Source organism: Pseudopodoces humilis, chromosome 2 (assembly GCF_049639895.1).
Source record: "Pseudopodoces humilis isolate 2021_Gansu_Grassland_sample_001 chromosome 2, ASM4963989v1, whole genome shotgun sequence".
Lineage (NCBI taxonomy): Eukaryota > Metazoa > Chordata > Aves > Passeriformes > Paridae > Pseudopodoces > Pseudopodoces humilis.
The window spans coordinates 72,668,587-72,682,979 of record NC_142201.1 but is presented as its reverse complement, the minus strand read 5'-3'; the positions used below and the strand labels follow the sequence as shown (position 1 = coordinate 72,682,979).

The 14,393-nt window shown below is 36.2% G+C and overlaps 1 protein-coding gene across 1 annotated transcript in view; it reads left to right on the top strand.

Moving 5' to 3' along the window:
- The window catches only part of DDX10 (DEAD-box helicase 10), a 158,604-nt gene that overhangs the window by 29,866 nt on the left and 114,345 nt on the right, over window positions 1-14,393 (top strand). The window contains exons 11-12 of the mRNA XM_088051434.1: window positions 2,911-2,998; window positions 8,639-8,727. Of these exons, the coding sequence (XP_087907560.1) occupies window positions 2,911-2,998; window positions 8,639-8,727 (177 nt within the window). The remainder of the gene's footprint in view (window positions 1-2,910; window positions 2,999-8,638; window positions 8,728-14,393) is intronic.

Here is a 14,393-nt window from a genome sequence, read left to right as displayed (position 1 = left end):
CCATAGGGAGCCACGTTCCAGACTGAGAGCACAGCGCAAAACCTGCTGCTGCTGCTTGTAAGCTGGGTGGAATATGGAAACTGTTTTGCTGCATCAGGGAAGCAGGGTCTTTTAGGTGGTTGTTGATATTTTTTGCTTAAGTTTTCCTTTGAAGAAGAGTGGGGAAAAGACAATGTCTAGTTAAAACAGTGCTTGTATCCTAGTATTAAAACCAGAGAAAATGAGAGGAAATCAAACTGTGTATCAAACAGTATATTTGAAGATTGCTGATCAGTTAATAAGGCCAAGCCAGCCGGGTTCATGTTTACATCATGGCACAGTCAAGTATGGCCATTTATGCAACTGGTAGGCAAAACTGTAGCTTCAGAAAGTTGTACTGCTCCTTAAAGGTAAGATATGTGATCACAGACTAAGAAATAACCAGCCTACTTTAAATGGCAGACAATGATATAAAAATCCCCTTCTAGGCCTTGCATAGTTGGTTCTAGCTCACTGGTTCTTAGCCATTTAGGCAAGCTTATAAATGATGATAATTAATTTCAGTGTTTAGCTGTTAGGTTTGCTTCTCCTAATAGTCACATATATACAATTTATTGTAAAGAGTTTTATTTGTTCAGAAAGAAATAACATACAAAGTCACTAAAGCCAAAATCCAATTAACAGTGGCCAGCTTTCTCATTTTTTGAATCTCAGTATGAGAGGAAGATGATTGTAGGTGACTGTCATGATACAGTGTTAGAGAAGAGAGAATTCAGTACTACTTCTGTTTTTTTGATAGTCAGTGCTGCAAATTTGCTCATTCATTGACAAACACATAAGCTCAAAATGTGCCTGGGGTACCATGTTCTTAGTTGACATCACTTAGATTTATACCACATTATCTAGCCATGCTTTTAAATGTGAAGTATCTTGTGGGTTTTTGTTTTTTTTAAACCCTTCTCTTGCAAATTTCAATCAAATTACTCCAAATTTATATGCAATCTACAAAATGTTGCTGTATTTTGTCTAGAATTGTTGTCTGTTATCTTGGAGCCTCAATGACATATAGTCTCTTATAAATAATGAATCATATTCCTACAATAATCAAGTCATAGAAAATAATGAGTAATAGCATGTCCAGGTGAAAACAGGAACTTTGTAAGCATTTTGAGTTTGACAGTGGCAGCAGGGAGTAGTTGGCAGTCTCAGCTACTCTTTGAGTAGTGCTCCAAGGCCATTTTTGCATTACTTAAAGATTTCACACTGACCATGTTTCCCTTCTTTAGGAGAATGTACAACTGCAGATGCTTTCCTGACACCAAATATGACATCTGATATTTTTTTCCCATGCTTAAAACCTGCTAATGCTGCTATGGAAGATAATTCAAACTGATGAATCATATTTTGCTTTTGACTAAGCTATGTTAGTTGTTATGTATTTGCTTATTTTCTTTAGGTCCTTACAAACGGCTTTTTTTTTTTGTATCAAAATTGGTATTGGTTAATTGTTAATTGCTATCATTAATTGTTTAACTTCCTTTTTGCCCCTTTGGAGTATGAGCACTGTATTTACATGGCCTGTTTGATAGGATTTTTTTTCTTTCATCTCAGATGAGTTCTTAAGATTAGCTACAACTGTTACTCCAAGTGTTTTTACTTTTTCTAGTTGCTATGGAGCAAATTTCTTTTGACCCAGATGATTTATTGGAGTACTTGGTCTCCCATGATTTGTGATTCTGGTGTGAGCTTGCACTGTGCTGTAGCTGTTGTTAGGTGACTGATTGCAGCTGCCACTTTGAGTGAAGACAAGGAAAAAAGGCACTGGCTAATTTAAGGGCTTTGAGGTCATCTCTTAATAGCTTTCCCATAACTTAGCAGCAATCCAACACTTTTCTGGACTGTATTACTACTGGTGTTCATATTAATTTTTTTATAATTCATGCTATCCCTTTTTTACTTTTTGTATCATTATGTTTCAAAGATTTGTTGCTCAGTTTGTTCCCCACTCAATTTTTCATACTTCTTTTTTTCTATCTTATGCCTTTACATTTTTAGAACCAATTATATGCTGTCTAGAACTCATGTTTTTTGGTCTTTCACTAAAACTGTAGCTAATAATGCTTGTGTACACTGTAGTTTTCCCCTGGCTGTATCTGAACAGAGTGAAGAAATTGAAATTGTAAGGGAATGAAGTTTGGTATCAGTTTTCATATTTAGTAAGAAGAACCTCTGACGATGTTTGCTAGGTTGTATGATACACTGGGGTGGCAGTAGCAGCTCAAAAGTAGATGAGAAGAGATCTGGGCAAATAAACTTGCAATAAAGTAGGTATCACTGGAATAAGTTAAAAAATTTAGAATCTGGGAGAGGAGCTATATATCTTCATAGTAGGTTTAATGGCAATTTCTATAGTGCAGTCAATATTCTTTATTTACTTGAGAAGCTCTTAAATCTGTTTAATCTCAGTCCTTTATTATTGCTCACCTGGCTATTCTTTCTAAGAAGCACTTAAATTTCAGTATTCCTGGCACAATGAATCTTATTTAAACTTTTAAAAATGCTGACAATTTCCTTATGAAGACTTTGATTTCAGTATAAAGTAGTACTGTAATTCATTATGCTGTTTCTGTATTTTTATAAAATCAAGAAGCTCTTTTCTGCTGATTTCTGCTTTGCTTTGTAAGAAGTTTCATGACCTTCCATGAAAACTGTCTGAATAAAACAGCTGCTATTTGTCTTTTCTGCATTATTTGAGGAGTTTAATCTTCATCCTTAATATGGTCCCATTCTGTGCTGTTTCGGTGGTAATAGCAGCTCTGTGCATATTAAAACAAGGAGGAAGATGTGATCATGCTCCTGAGAACCTGAGAATGGGTGGTTATTTTGGCATGCTCTAATAATTAAAGCTTTTTTTTTTTTTTTTTTTGTTAGAATTAATCCTGAAAAACTTACAGACATCCAAAAGAGAATGCAAGCATTCTTAGCTCAAGATCAGGAGTTAAAAGAGAAAGCTCAAAGGGTAAGTCACCTGCTACAGTATAATTCTTGGGTCATGTTAGTTGAATAGAAGAACTGCTGTTTGAGTAACTCAACTTTTGATTGAATAGCTCAGACATGCCCTAGAAGCAGTGTTTGGAACTGAAGAACCACCAGAGATAATTGAGCACTTGGAGAATCTACTGTATTAGGAGAGAATCATAAATTAGAGAGAACCAGAGTCTTCTGAGTGATGCCCAGTGACAGGAGAGGAGGCAACAGGCACAGATTTCTGTACAAAAATCTTCATTTAAACTCAGAAAAAGCCTTTCTTGTAAGAGTGGTTGAACAGTAGAACAGCAAGTCTGTGCAGTCTCTAAATGCTGGTTATTAAAAACTGGGATGCTTCCTGAGTAGCCTGCCCTAGCTGACCTTGGTTTGAGCAGGTGTTTGGACTAGATGGTCTCTGAAGTTGAGAAGAAACTTCAACTTCTACAACTTTTTTAGAAAACTCATACAGAAAATTTCAAAATAAGGCTGCTAATAAAAAATGTTACTTAAAAATAGCAGATCACATTACTTGACTTGAAATGTTACAAGTATGAAACCATGTAAGCCTCAACATGCCCACCTTGATCAATTTTTATTGTCATATATCCTAATATGTGTGACAATTTGTCCTTTCTCAGGGTAGAATCCAGTGCATTAAATAAAGCACTTTAACTTTTGTTTGGATTTAAATGAGCAGCAAAATAGCTTAGAATAACTCTTCTGGGTAATTTGGAGAATTATGTAAATGGATTTATGAATGGGATTTCTTTGCTATGCTGGTTAATGCTGGGAGACTTCATGGACAATATGTGAATTTCACCATGCGTTTATCAGGTTTGGGGAAGGTAGGGAAACTTCAAATAACTAAGTAGGTTCCTGGATGAGAATGAGCTTGGTTGTAGAAGACACTTTCCATGAAAGGTAGCTTGTGAAACATTTCTGGAAATTGTGCTGCTTTTTGCCATCACTAAACATGTTTTCTGACCTTTGCCTGGTTTTATAATATTTTTAGGCCATGAACTCTTTGGAATAGAGCTTACTATTTGTTATATTGAAGCACTACAACATGTTGGTTTTCTGAGGCTGGTTGGTTTGTTGGGGTTTGGTTTTGTTTAATTTTGGTTTTGAAGTGTGTATATCATTAGCCTGTGAATTCTGTAGTTGTATCAAGTCTCTTCAAAACTATACAAAGTCAAAAGCTCAAATTAAGATGCAGAGAAACATGGGTGGAAAGATAATAGGCAAATCTTTCGTGCCATTTTTTCTTACATATGTAGCTCAAATTAAAAGAGTACAACCAAAGGCCACACAATGAGAAATCTAGAAATGCCAAAGCTTGAGAAATATATGATTGCAGAGATTCTGGGTTATTGTTAATAACTTTTTGTTTGTGTGAGCTAGTGTGGGCATTAATGATACTTGAAGGTATAGTGGTAAACCTGAGGGGTAGGGTAAAATGAAAAGAGGATTGTGAAAGCTTAGAGAAACCAGGAGTTTTAAGCTTTTTGTTGAACTGGGATGTAAAATGAGTCAAGTTGAAATATTTAAAACTCTTGAGATTCATCTCACCTAGCTATAGATGTCCTTTGAGAGTTAGTCTGCCTGAACTTTCATTTATAGCTGACAGGGTGGAATAAGCACTTCTACAATGCCTCCTGGCACAGATACCTTAAAACCCCTTTGGGATGGATGGATGAATGTTGGTTTCATTTTGCTGCAGAGGTGGGCTATGTGATGCCACCTATCTTGAAGGCCTGCAGTAGGGACACTTAGTGAGTCAGAGGAATACCATTCTTACTTTCCTACACAGGGAGATTTAAATCAAAGTGCCTGAGGAGCTCAGTGGGAGCTTTGTGAATAAAATGTCTAAGGCAGCGTTCCAAGGGAATGCTTTTAAAACCTATTTTTGGCATTTAGGTATTCCAGGTTTTTGTAGTGCACAAAGCATTACTTGAAGCAGTGTGGAATGTCAGTGTAAGCCTCATTCTGGTGCTGCACGAACCTGAGGCACTGGTGACGTGTCACATTCACCTCCAGCTGCCACGGGAAGTTGCAGTTAGACCAATTTATGTCAGAAGTGACAGAGCAGCTGGCTCTGGGAGGACAAGAGTAGGAGGAATCCAGCATCATTTTACTTGGAATGAAAACACCAACAAACCTCTGTTTCTGCCTTTGGCTTTTTAGCATCTCGTAAAAGACAGAGAAGGATTATTCTGAATTGAGCAGAAGAAAATAATGATAAAGTTTCAGAGTAGCCAAAGAATAAAATCAAACATGGACTGTCTGTCAGTATTGTAGATACAAACTTAGATTTGTTTTGAAAAATTTTAATTGCCATATAATTACCCTTTCAGGCCATTTTTGTTGCAGTTTTTAATGTATGGATAGCAGAGAAGTGTCATTCTTGCAGTCAAGCTGTAAATACATTCAATTTTTTGAAAAACTTGAAGTATGGACAAGTGGTTTATCACAGAAGTATCCCTCTTTAATAAGGTTTAACTATGAATGTTCAGACATACTATGCAAATGTGCCCAAGTAGTGGCACAGTGTGTCAGTGTGAATAAAACAATAATATTAATGCAAGTGAAATCCTGACCTTGGATCCTTATCTGAAATGCTGGATTTCTCCAAGGCTTGGGTGTTGTGTTGTCTAGCCTGTCTGGTGCAAGCCACCAAGTTCTTGACATTTGTAGCTTAAGAAAGAAATTCCCGTCCTGAATGGATGAGATAGCAGTGGAGCAGCACAGCTATGCAGAGAAGTTTGGGTAGGATGGTAGTCCTACCATCATGTGCCGAGGGCATGAGGCTTATTGTGTCCTCTAAGCTTGTTGATTTACTTCAAGGTGCTTTTACTTTGTTGGAAAATAGAAGGTTCTTGATTACTAATTGCTTCAATAGACTTCATAGTTCATTTGGTAGGACATGGCTCCCCTGTTACTGCTTGGAAAGACAGTTTGAGTCAGACTGGGGCTCCTTTGAAACCTTTGCAGTTCTTCTCATGGACTGATGCTGCCTTTTGGCATTTCTTGTAATTTTAATATTTAATATGTCAGTTCAGCCACTTCTGGAAAACAGTTTAAAAAAAAAAATAAAATCTGTTTTTCTTGCTAGTTCGAATGTTACTGTGGCACTGAAGTGATATCTGTCCATTAAATTCTTCATCACAGCCAGAGAGATGTGCAGGGTGTTGCAGCCTGAGATTCCAGCTACACCTTGTTACTTTTGAGTTACTGTCAAAACACGACATCAATTGAATTGTGTGCATTTTAATGCTTAAAATATTTTAAAAAATACTTTAGAATTTTAAAAATATCCAGGAAATAGATCAATAAATTAAAATATAGAGGTAGTAAATTCATAGAGCACAGTGCTTTTTCCTTACGTATTTCCAGGACTTATACAATAATCTCCAGTGCTTTTGGAGACCTGTAGATACAATTTTAGTAGAACTGTAATATGTTAATGATGCCCAACCATAACATTTTCCGTAGAAGTTAACGCATATAATATTTTTACAATGTTCAGTTATTTAATAAAAGAAGTCTTGAAAGTGGTATCAAAAAGCAGATATGGCAGGGGACAACAGCAGTTGTAAAATAGCAGGGGAAAGTTCAGACTGACTTAAACTTGTTCTCCCTCAGCTCCAGTGTGTGTGCGCAGGCTGAGGAAGTTTTAGGATAACAGAAAATAAAATCCAACTGAGATGGCAGAGTTTTAGACAGAGGTTGAAATGAATACACTGAAATAAAATTAAAAAAATCAAAGTAAATAGCTTGATTTCTCTTCCTGTAAAGTGGAACATTTTATGTTTCTTCTATGCATTTGTTTGGTGTTTTATTCTTAGTTATTGTATGGCTTGATAAGCATGCAAAAGGTGTGTTCTTTCTGCCCTTTATAGTTTGTTAATTTCTAGACCGTGTGTACCAAAGGTATGCTAGTAAGGTGATAGTTTTATCAGTTATCCAATAGACATAATGAGATTTCAACCTGTAGCACGTAGTGACTCATGTAGATATTCAAATCTGCAAATCTTAGATTCACAGGAAGGATACTTCTTTTTTAACCTACTTTTTTTTTTCCATCTGTCATTGCAGAGAAAAAAGAGGCTTTCATTGATTTTTGTCACTTGCTAGACAACAGTAGATTAATGAGATCTATCAAATTTGAAGCCTTTTCCTAAACATTCTAATTACCTTTGTAAAATGATTAATAATTCAGTGTGAGCAAAGAAGTGTTTTATTCCACATCTCAATCTTGGTGGCAACTGAATGAATTGATCTCCCACTTTCCACAGCTAATATTAATTGAAGGACATAATCAGGAAGGAAACTTTAACCAAAAACCCCTCAGCATTAGGAAAACCAAGCAAATGAAAATTTACTTTTATAGTGAAGTGATGGGCAGCTTGCAAAGTATATCTCTTGTCTCTACATACCTTACAATCACTAGTTTTTCAGGAGAAAAGAATGAGTTTATGATGTTGCTTAATTTACTGTCTTACCTTTTATTTCACCTCTGGAAGTGTTTTTTCCCTTAAAAACATTTAGAAAATCCCCACAAGACATTAATGCTCCTGACTGTTGTGTGTTTGCTCCTCTACCTGAGGTTAACAAGAAATAGATATTTTTTTTCTTAACATTCCACATGAATTACTAATACAGTAATTCTCCAATAGCTGCCTGTACATAACAGACCAAGGAAGTGATTATAGGATGCTTGAACATAACTCTGTGAGGATAACTTGATGTTGTTATTAGTGTTTGATGGTTTAAGCCTCATGGTAAGAGTTCTGGCATATGTTAGAAATAAGGTTATGAACAACAGAAACCCAATGATCCTTTCTGATACTTGAAATATTTCAGCATTTATGCTGCTAGACTATGTAAAAGAAGCATGAGAAGAATAAGAGTCCTTTTGGGAAGGATGGCAGGAAAATGCACTACAAGATTAAGTTATTCTCTTACGCAGTACTTCCAGTTTTTTTTTTTAGAAAGTCTGTGATTAGTTGATACTTCAACCTTGGACTGGTTTCAGTAGGTGCTGTATAGTGAATTTGTCTTGGTCAGCTGAGTTGCATTCATTGACTGTGTGTATGTGATGAGCTGATGGTAAGTGCAAGGTAATAGGAATCATCTTAGACAGCTATATGAAAGGCAGCTATATTGAGTTGAATAACTTTCTGCTCGTGGCTAAGATTAAGTCAGGACACCTTGGACTGATGGCAACAAAGTCTGTTCTAAGTTCCACATAATTTAGATAATGGAATAGCATAACAACATTCTGAAAAGCTAGGAGAAAAAAAATCAAATTGAATCAGTGATGTTTCCTTCTGACTAATCTGTCATATTTTCTTTCTAGGAAAACATAACATGACATACTGTTGAGAAATTCAGTCAATTCAGCTAATGTGAATGCAATGAAATATTTGAGTACTTGAAGCTGCATCACTTCTGTAGCAGTGATAAATTTTGTCTGATGAGTATTTATAAAATAATTTCAGTCTGAAATTGATGTTTGACCACCTAATAGTGAAATTCTATTTTGTGTTTAGAGCAACAATATAATGTTTGTTTCTTGTGTTGGTAATTGAATGATGTCTTTTTTTATTAAATACTTTTATTTTTCTTTCAGTGTTTTGTATCCTACTTGCGTTCAGTTTACTTAATGAAGAATAAGGAAGTATTTGATGTTTTCAAATTGCCTCTAGCAGAATATGCCCTGTAAGTATGGCCAACTTAAAATATGAAAGCTGTATAGTGAGATGCTTTGCAGTCTTTAAATAGCTGTTTTGATTGTGTTAACACACAGAATTGGACTTCTAGTCTTCTAGTGTATTTAGTTTCATATTCATGCTGAACTTCTGCATATTTTCAAGAGCATTCTAAATGGAAATTATGTGTAAAAGCAATATATTGCTGTACAGAGAAATAACTTACAGCAGAATGTCCACTTGGTATATGCACTAGAAGACATAACTTCTGAAGTAAAAGGATAGAGAATATGTTTTGGTGTTTCTCCCCACTCCAGATTTGCCCTTCAGCCTCATAGCTAAATACCAACCTGTAAAGTGTATTATTTAAAAAGAAACTGGAGTATCTAAAGATGATTCATTGCAGTCTCGTTTTGAGTGTGATTTGGACATTTCTCCTTGGCCATTAATTACTTTTAAAAAGATTCAGTGTGTTTTGTACAGATGAAGCATCTGCACTAGATTGAATAGCATCTATTTTGCTATGTCTATTTTTGTACTTATATGTGAATCATTCCATATTTTGTATGGGAGGGAAATTAATTTTGACAGGTTGACTTTACAGATGACAGCCCCCTGAAATTGTTTTAAGATCTGAAATTTTTGAAATTTCATGGGACATAGGGTAGTCATAAGGGAGCAGGAAGATGTTGAAAGATTCATTGTAAATTAATTTGATATGTGTGGAATATCACACAGAGAAGGTTAACATGCCAGCACATGGCATAATGAACTAAAATGTGACAAATTACTAGACTGGAACACCTGGTCTTAAAACCAATCTTAACATGATTGGTTTTTAAAATACATAAGCCTATTATAAAAGGTGCTTTTTAACTTCATGGACTGAGAGATTTTGAAAAAGAACTAGCCTAAAGCTCAAAAATTTTTGGCACATGCAATGGCTGCCTGTTTTCTTGTGTGGTTTGTCAGCATCTTTAAAGTCTCTTGTAGGTCTTACTGTGCTATGAATGTTAGGAATAGCAGCAGTAGATTAAGGCTAAGAGGGATAACCACACATACTCAACCAATGTAAGAAACAGACTAGCAGATGGTGGTAATGCTAAACTTTCAGAGTCCCATTGCCTCTTTCTGGATTTCAGCATGGTTTGTCATCTAGCATCTGTAGACGGAGTAATCTACAGTTCTGTTCTTCTCAGGTCTCTGTGCCAGGATTTGGACCTTCCTCAGAATAATTTTGAGTCTCAGCTTTGGAAAGCTACTAATGTCATTCCTGTAATAAAATGAAAAAAACCAGTCAGTTGTTTGGAGAGAGTAGGAGAGGTTTAGTCAAGGCTGTGAAACACGTGGCAGTATAATAAAAAAGTCAGAAAATAATAAATCTGGGAGATAATTTGGAGATTCTGTTCTAGTTTGTTGGCACTCTTCTTCCCTTCTCTCCAGACTGCTTGTCTACCTAAATATACCCTGCAGATCCCTAGCTTTCAGTTCAGTGCACATCCACTGATACATGGATCAGTCATCTTCATTTATATTAAAGTCTCTCAAAGTCTGGTGTGTTTGAATTTTGCATCCAGAAGCAACATTGATTTCCGTTCTGCACACAAACTTATGGCAAAATCTTAAATGAGAATACTTCTTTCCCTTTACCTTCTCTGTGCATTTTCTGAAAAGTACTTCAGCCTTTCTGTGGATATTTACTGCTAGCTTGATAGATGTTACTCCACTAAAAATCCTGCAGAGAAAATAGGCTGCTTAATGCCCCTGTCAGGTTTGCATTGCAGGCTGTTGCCCATATTCCCTGCTTGGCATGTCTGTGCACTGAGATTCTCTTAATCTCTGTTGATTGAGTCTGCAGCAGAAAAGCAAGTATTTTTCATTTTTATATGTTACATAAGATTATATATATATATATATATAAATACAATATATATAAAACAGAACATACAAAAAATGTGTGCATACACACACACACACCCCTATTCTAGTGATTGATCACCTTTAAGCTATGGTTCATTACTATTCTCTCCAGTATTCTCTCATTATAAATTGCTATCAAGAATAATTTGCTGGAGGAAGACTTGTGTAGGCCTTGTGCTAACATAGGCAGCCTTTAATTCTGATGAAGGAGAAGCTCAGTGCTTGCATTAAAGAGAGAAATTTGTCTTTTGATTGCAAAGGACAGCTTTGAAAACATAAGAAAACGTAAACAAAGAACAGGGTGAAAAGGAATAATTACTTAGTCTGGACTCCTGCAGAGGAAGCAGTGTTTTGAAATATTTTCTTTCTTGGGCACTTTATGTTGCTAACTGCTAATACATATATACATATATATACACATACACACGCTGTTCTCCAGGGGCAGATCTTAACAGTTGAGTGTGCTGGATAGACAGATTAGTCACAGTTCTATGGGACCGCCAGGGAAGGTCATTTTCTTTGTGACTGTCGTCATGTCTTTCAGGAGAAATGCAGCATATTTTCCTGGTTCTCCCTGTATTGGTACATAGAGAATAAATAAAACAAGTTGAAGCCAAATTACTGGGAAAATGTCAGATACACGCTCCTTAGTATCCAGATAGTTTTGCAAGTATTGCTTGCAGGTCAGTATTGAAAAGCAGTAGGTAGCAACAGGTGCTGTAGGCTGAAATGGGTGATGTTAGAATACATGATCCTTCTGTCTGTCCTTTCACTAACCAGGGAAAGCACCCACTGGACTCTCATCCCCACCCCTGGCCTGACCCTTACTGCATGGTCAGGGCATGTTTCATTTGTTACCTTGTTTAGGGCTGTCTTGTCCTCAGGCAATGCCTGTTCCAGGCTTTGCAGGTCTTGTCCTCCCTTTGCTGGTTCTTGGCCCTCCTTATACTTACTTTTCTACATTATAATCTCCTAGCTAAAAAGATGGCTCCTAATTACTTTTCCCCTGTTGTTTCCAGTCTTTTTGCATCTGTAACCAGATTTACTATTTCTCATGCTGTTAGCTGGTTAATGTCAGCCTCTGTATGTTATTGCTCATACAGACCCCAGCATTCCCTCCAGTCATTTGCAGAGTTTGGGCGTTCCTCATTGAGCTCCCTCTCAGCCACCTGAGATCCAGCTGTCTCTTCCTGAGCTTCTGTAACTACTGTAAACTTTTGCTTTGTGAAGAAGCTGCAGTCTCCTCTTTCAAAGTCCAGGGTCATTATTCTCTTAGTCATCATCCTCATTTCTTCTAAGATCTTAAGCTATCTTTTCTCATTCTGCAGCCAAGCTGGCTATTGACCTTCGCTCACCTTAGAAGTGAATGTATCTGCATATGCATGAATAGCAGTTCCTGTAGAGTGCCTATCAGAACTGGCTAAGCCAGCTAACTTGGAGAAAGGGTTTTTAATGCACTCTAGAAAACCTTGTTGCTTGTTCCCTGCTGTGTTGCCCTCTGAGCAGGTATCAGGGTGGCTCAAGTACCAAAGAACACCACCGAGGTTTGGAACTGCAATGTGGAGTTTTACTTTTGTAAGGAAGACTACATCTTGGTCTTCTGAATTATTAGATTGCAACCATGACATCCTCTTTGTTCTCTTTCTCTTTGGTCCTGACCCATAAAGTCTTGAATAGCTTGGCCCTCATTATTATTAATAGTGTGCCAGACATTTTTGCTCCTTAATGGAGAGGAATAAACCTGGCTGGTAAAGTAAATAGCACAGCAAACACAATTTCTCTGTTCATTTTGGTCATTAATCAGACCATCTGGAAAGCCTGTTAGTTCAGATTTGTGTCTTTTCAGTTGATGTGATATCTCCTGTTTCTCTTGTTTCAACCTCCAAATGGTTGCTCATCCTGTCTTCTGTAAACATTTTAAATGTTAAATGTGGGTGTATCATATATTGCTAGGCAAGTAATACATATTTCTTCTCTTGAAATATTTCATCTCTTGTGGGAGTATTTAATCTTTTTCAACCTATTTTAAATCTTTGTCTGAACCTGTTCTACACTAAAAGTAATCCCTGTGCTGTGTTTGTATGTGTTCAAATAATTTTGAAGTAGTTCACTAATGGAATATGTCTATATTTAGTAAATGGACTAAGTTATTATCAGACTGAATCAGTAACGTGTGTAAAATTGTTGTGCAGCAGTTCAGCAGATGTGACCCCAAATTCTTTACAGCTGGCTCATGTTTTAAAAAGGACTAGTAATCTTCTAGGAGCACATTAGGAGCATTTACAAATGCTTAAATACTTAAAAATGTAAAGATGTTAGCAGTCTTGCATTTGTTTTTTGCAAGGATAGATTTTGCTTAGAGTGTCTAAGATTAGGTTTTTCTGAAGAGTTGGGAGATGTCAAGTTTTTCTCTCATCCCAGTAAAGTAATGTCACCATTGCATTATGTGTTAATATAAACACACTCCAGGTCTTTGTATAAGCACAATTAAGAAACCTAAGAAGAGGCATTATTTTAAGTATGTTACACTGTTCATTTAAATTAGTTTTTTAAAAAAGTTAATTAATGTTTGATATTCATTATTCACTAGAAACAAAAGCAGTATTCTCCTTAAAGCCATACAGCGTTATTTCTTTGCAATTTTACTCTTTTAACTTATTTCCTGAAAGTCTTTGTGAACTTGCTACTAAATTAGCAATGGTACTTGAGCATTATAGGTCATTTGTTTAGTTACTTCTATGCATTCCATAATCAGTGTTAGGGAATGCTGATGTCTGGCCACCTAGGTTTCAGTTGAGGAGTAGAACTGTCAGCTGTACTTTGATTTATAGCAGCAAAACATTCCCTTTGTTTAAGAATTGCCTTTAGAAGCTGATTTCAAACGTCTTTCTAGAAGAGCTTGCTCTTTAGAAGTCATTGCATTTCACACCCAAATATGAAACAGGATTGTTTAGTTTTTCAGCTGAATTGTTGCTGCTGTTTAAAGTCTGCCATAGTCTGAGGACTGCATTGTGGTGTTAGTGTGTTTTTAGTGTTGTCTGTTAGGATTTATGAAATCTCACAAAACAACTTACCTGCTTCTTGTCTGTCTTTATCAGAAAACCCTGCACATTTCTTATTCCAGATGAGTGTGTGACATGGTAGCACTAAAGTGAAAAAAAAAGCTGAAACTTAAGTCATGGTAGGATTGCGGTCTGAGTGGTATCGAATGAATTACTCAGAACTAATAATGCCCATTCTAGCTTATGAAAAGAAAGGCTGGTTCATAGATTGAGTTGTTTCAGTATGACTGAACTATAGATTTGGTGAATAATTAAGAAATAGCTTCTAAAGAAACTGCCAAATCTTAAAATATGGAGAAGCTTTTAGCAGTAGTAGAATGTCCAGATTGTCCCAGATTTTTCTCCATTTGGAATATACTATAAAAAAGAGTCAGTAATGAGCCAAAACACTGACATTTCTTTGAAAAGTTATGTAATTACAAGTATCAAGGAATTATTTCATACACTTTTTCTAAGCTTATCTACTATTACTGTCTTACCAAATAAATTTGACCTTCTGCCTGAGGTCTGTATTCTTTTGGAAGTAATTTGAATTCTGAGAGTGCTGGTCTTTTTCAGTAGGCTTGCTAAGCAGTGTAGAAAAAATTTCCAAGACTGACAATTGAATTTATTCAATTATTAAAGTAAGACATCAGTGCAGTACAGCAGACTGGCAAGTGGAATTTCATACTTGAATGAAAAAAAAATCTGGTGT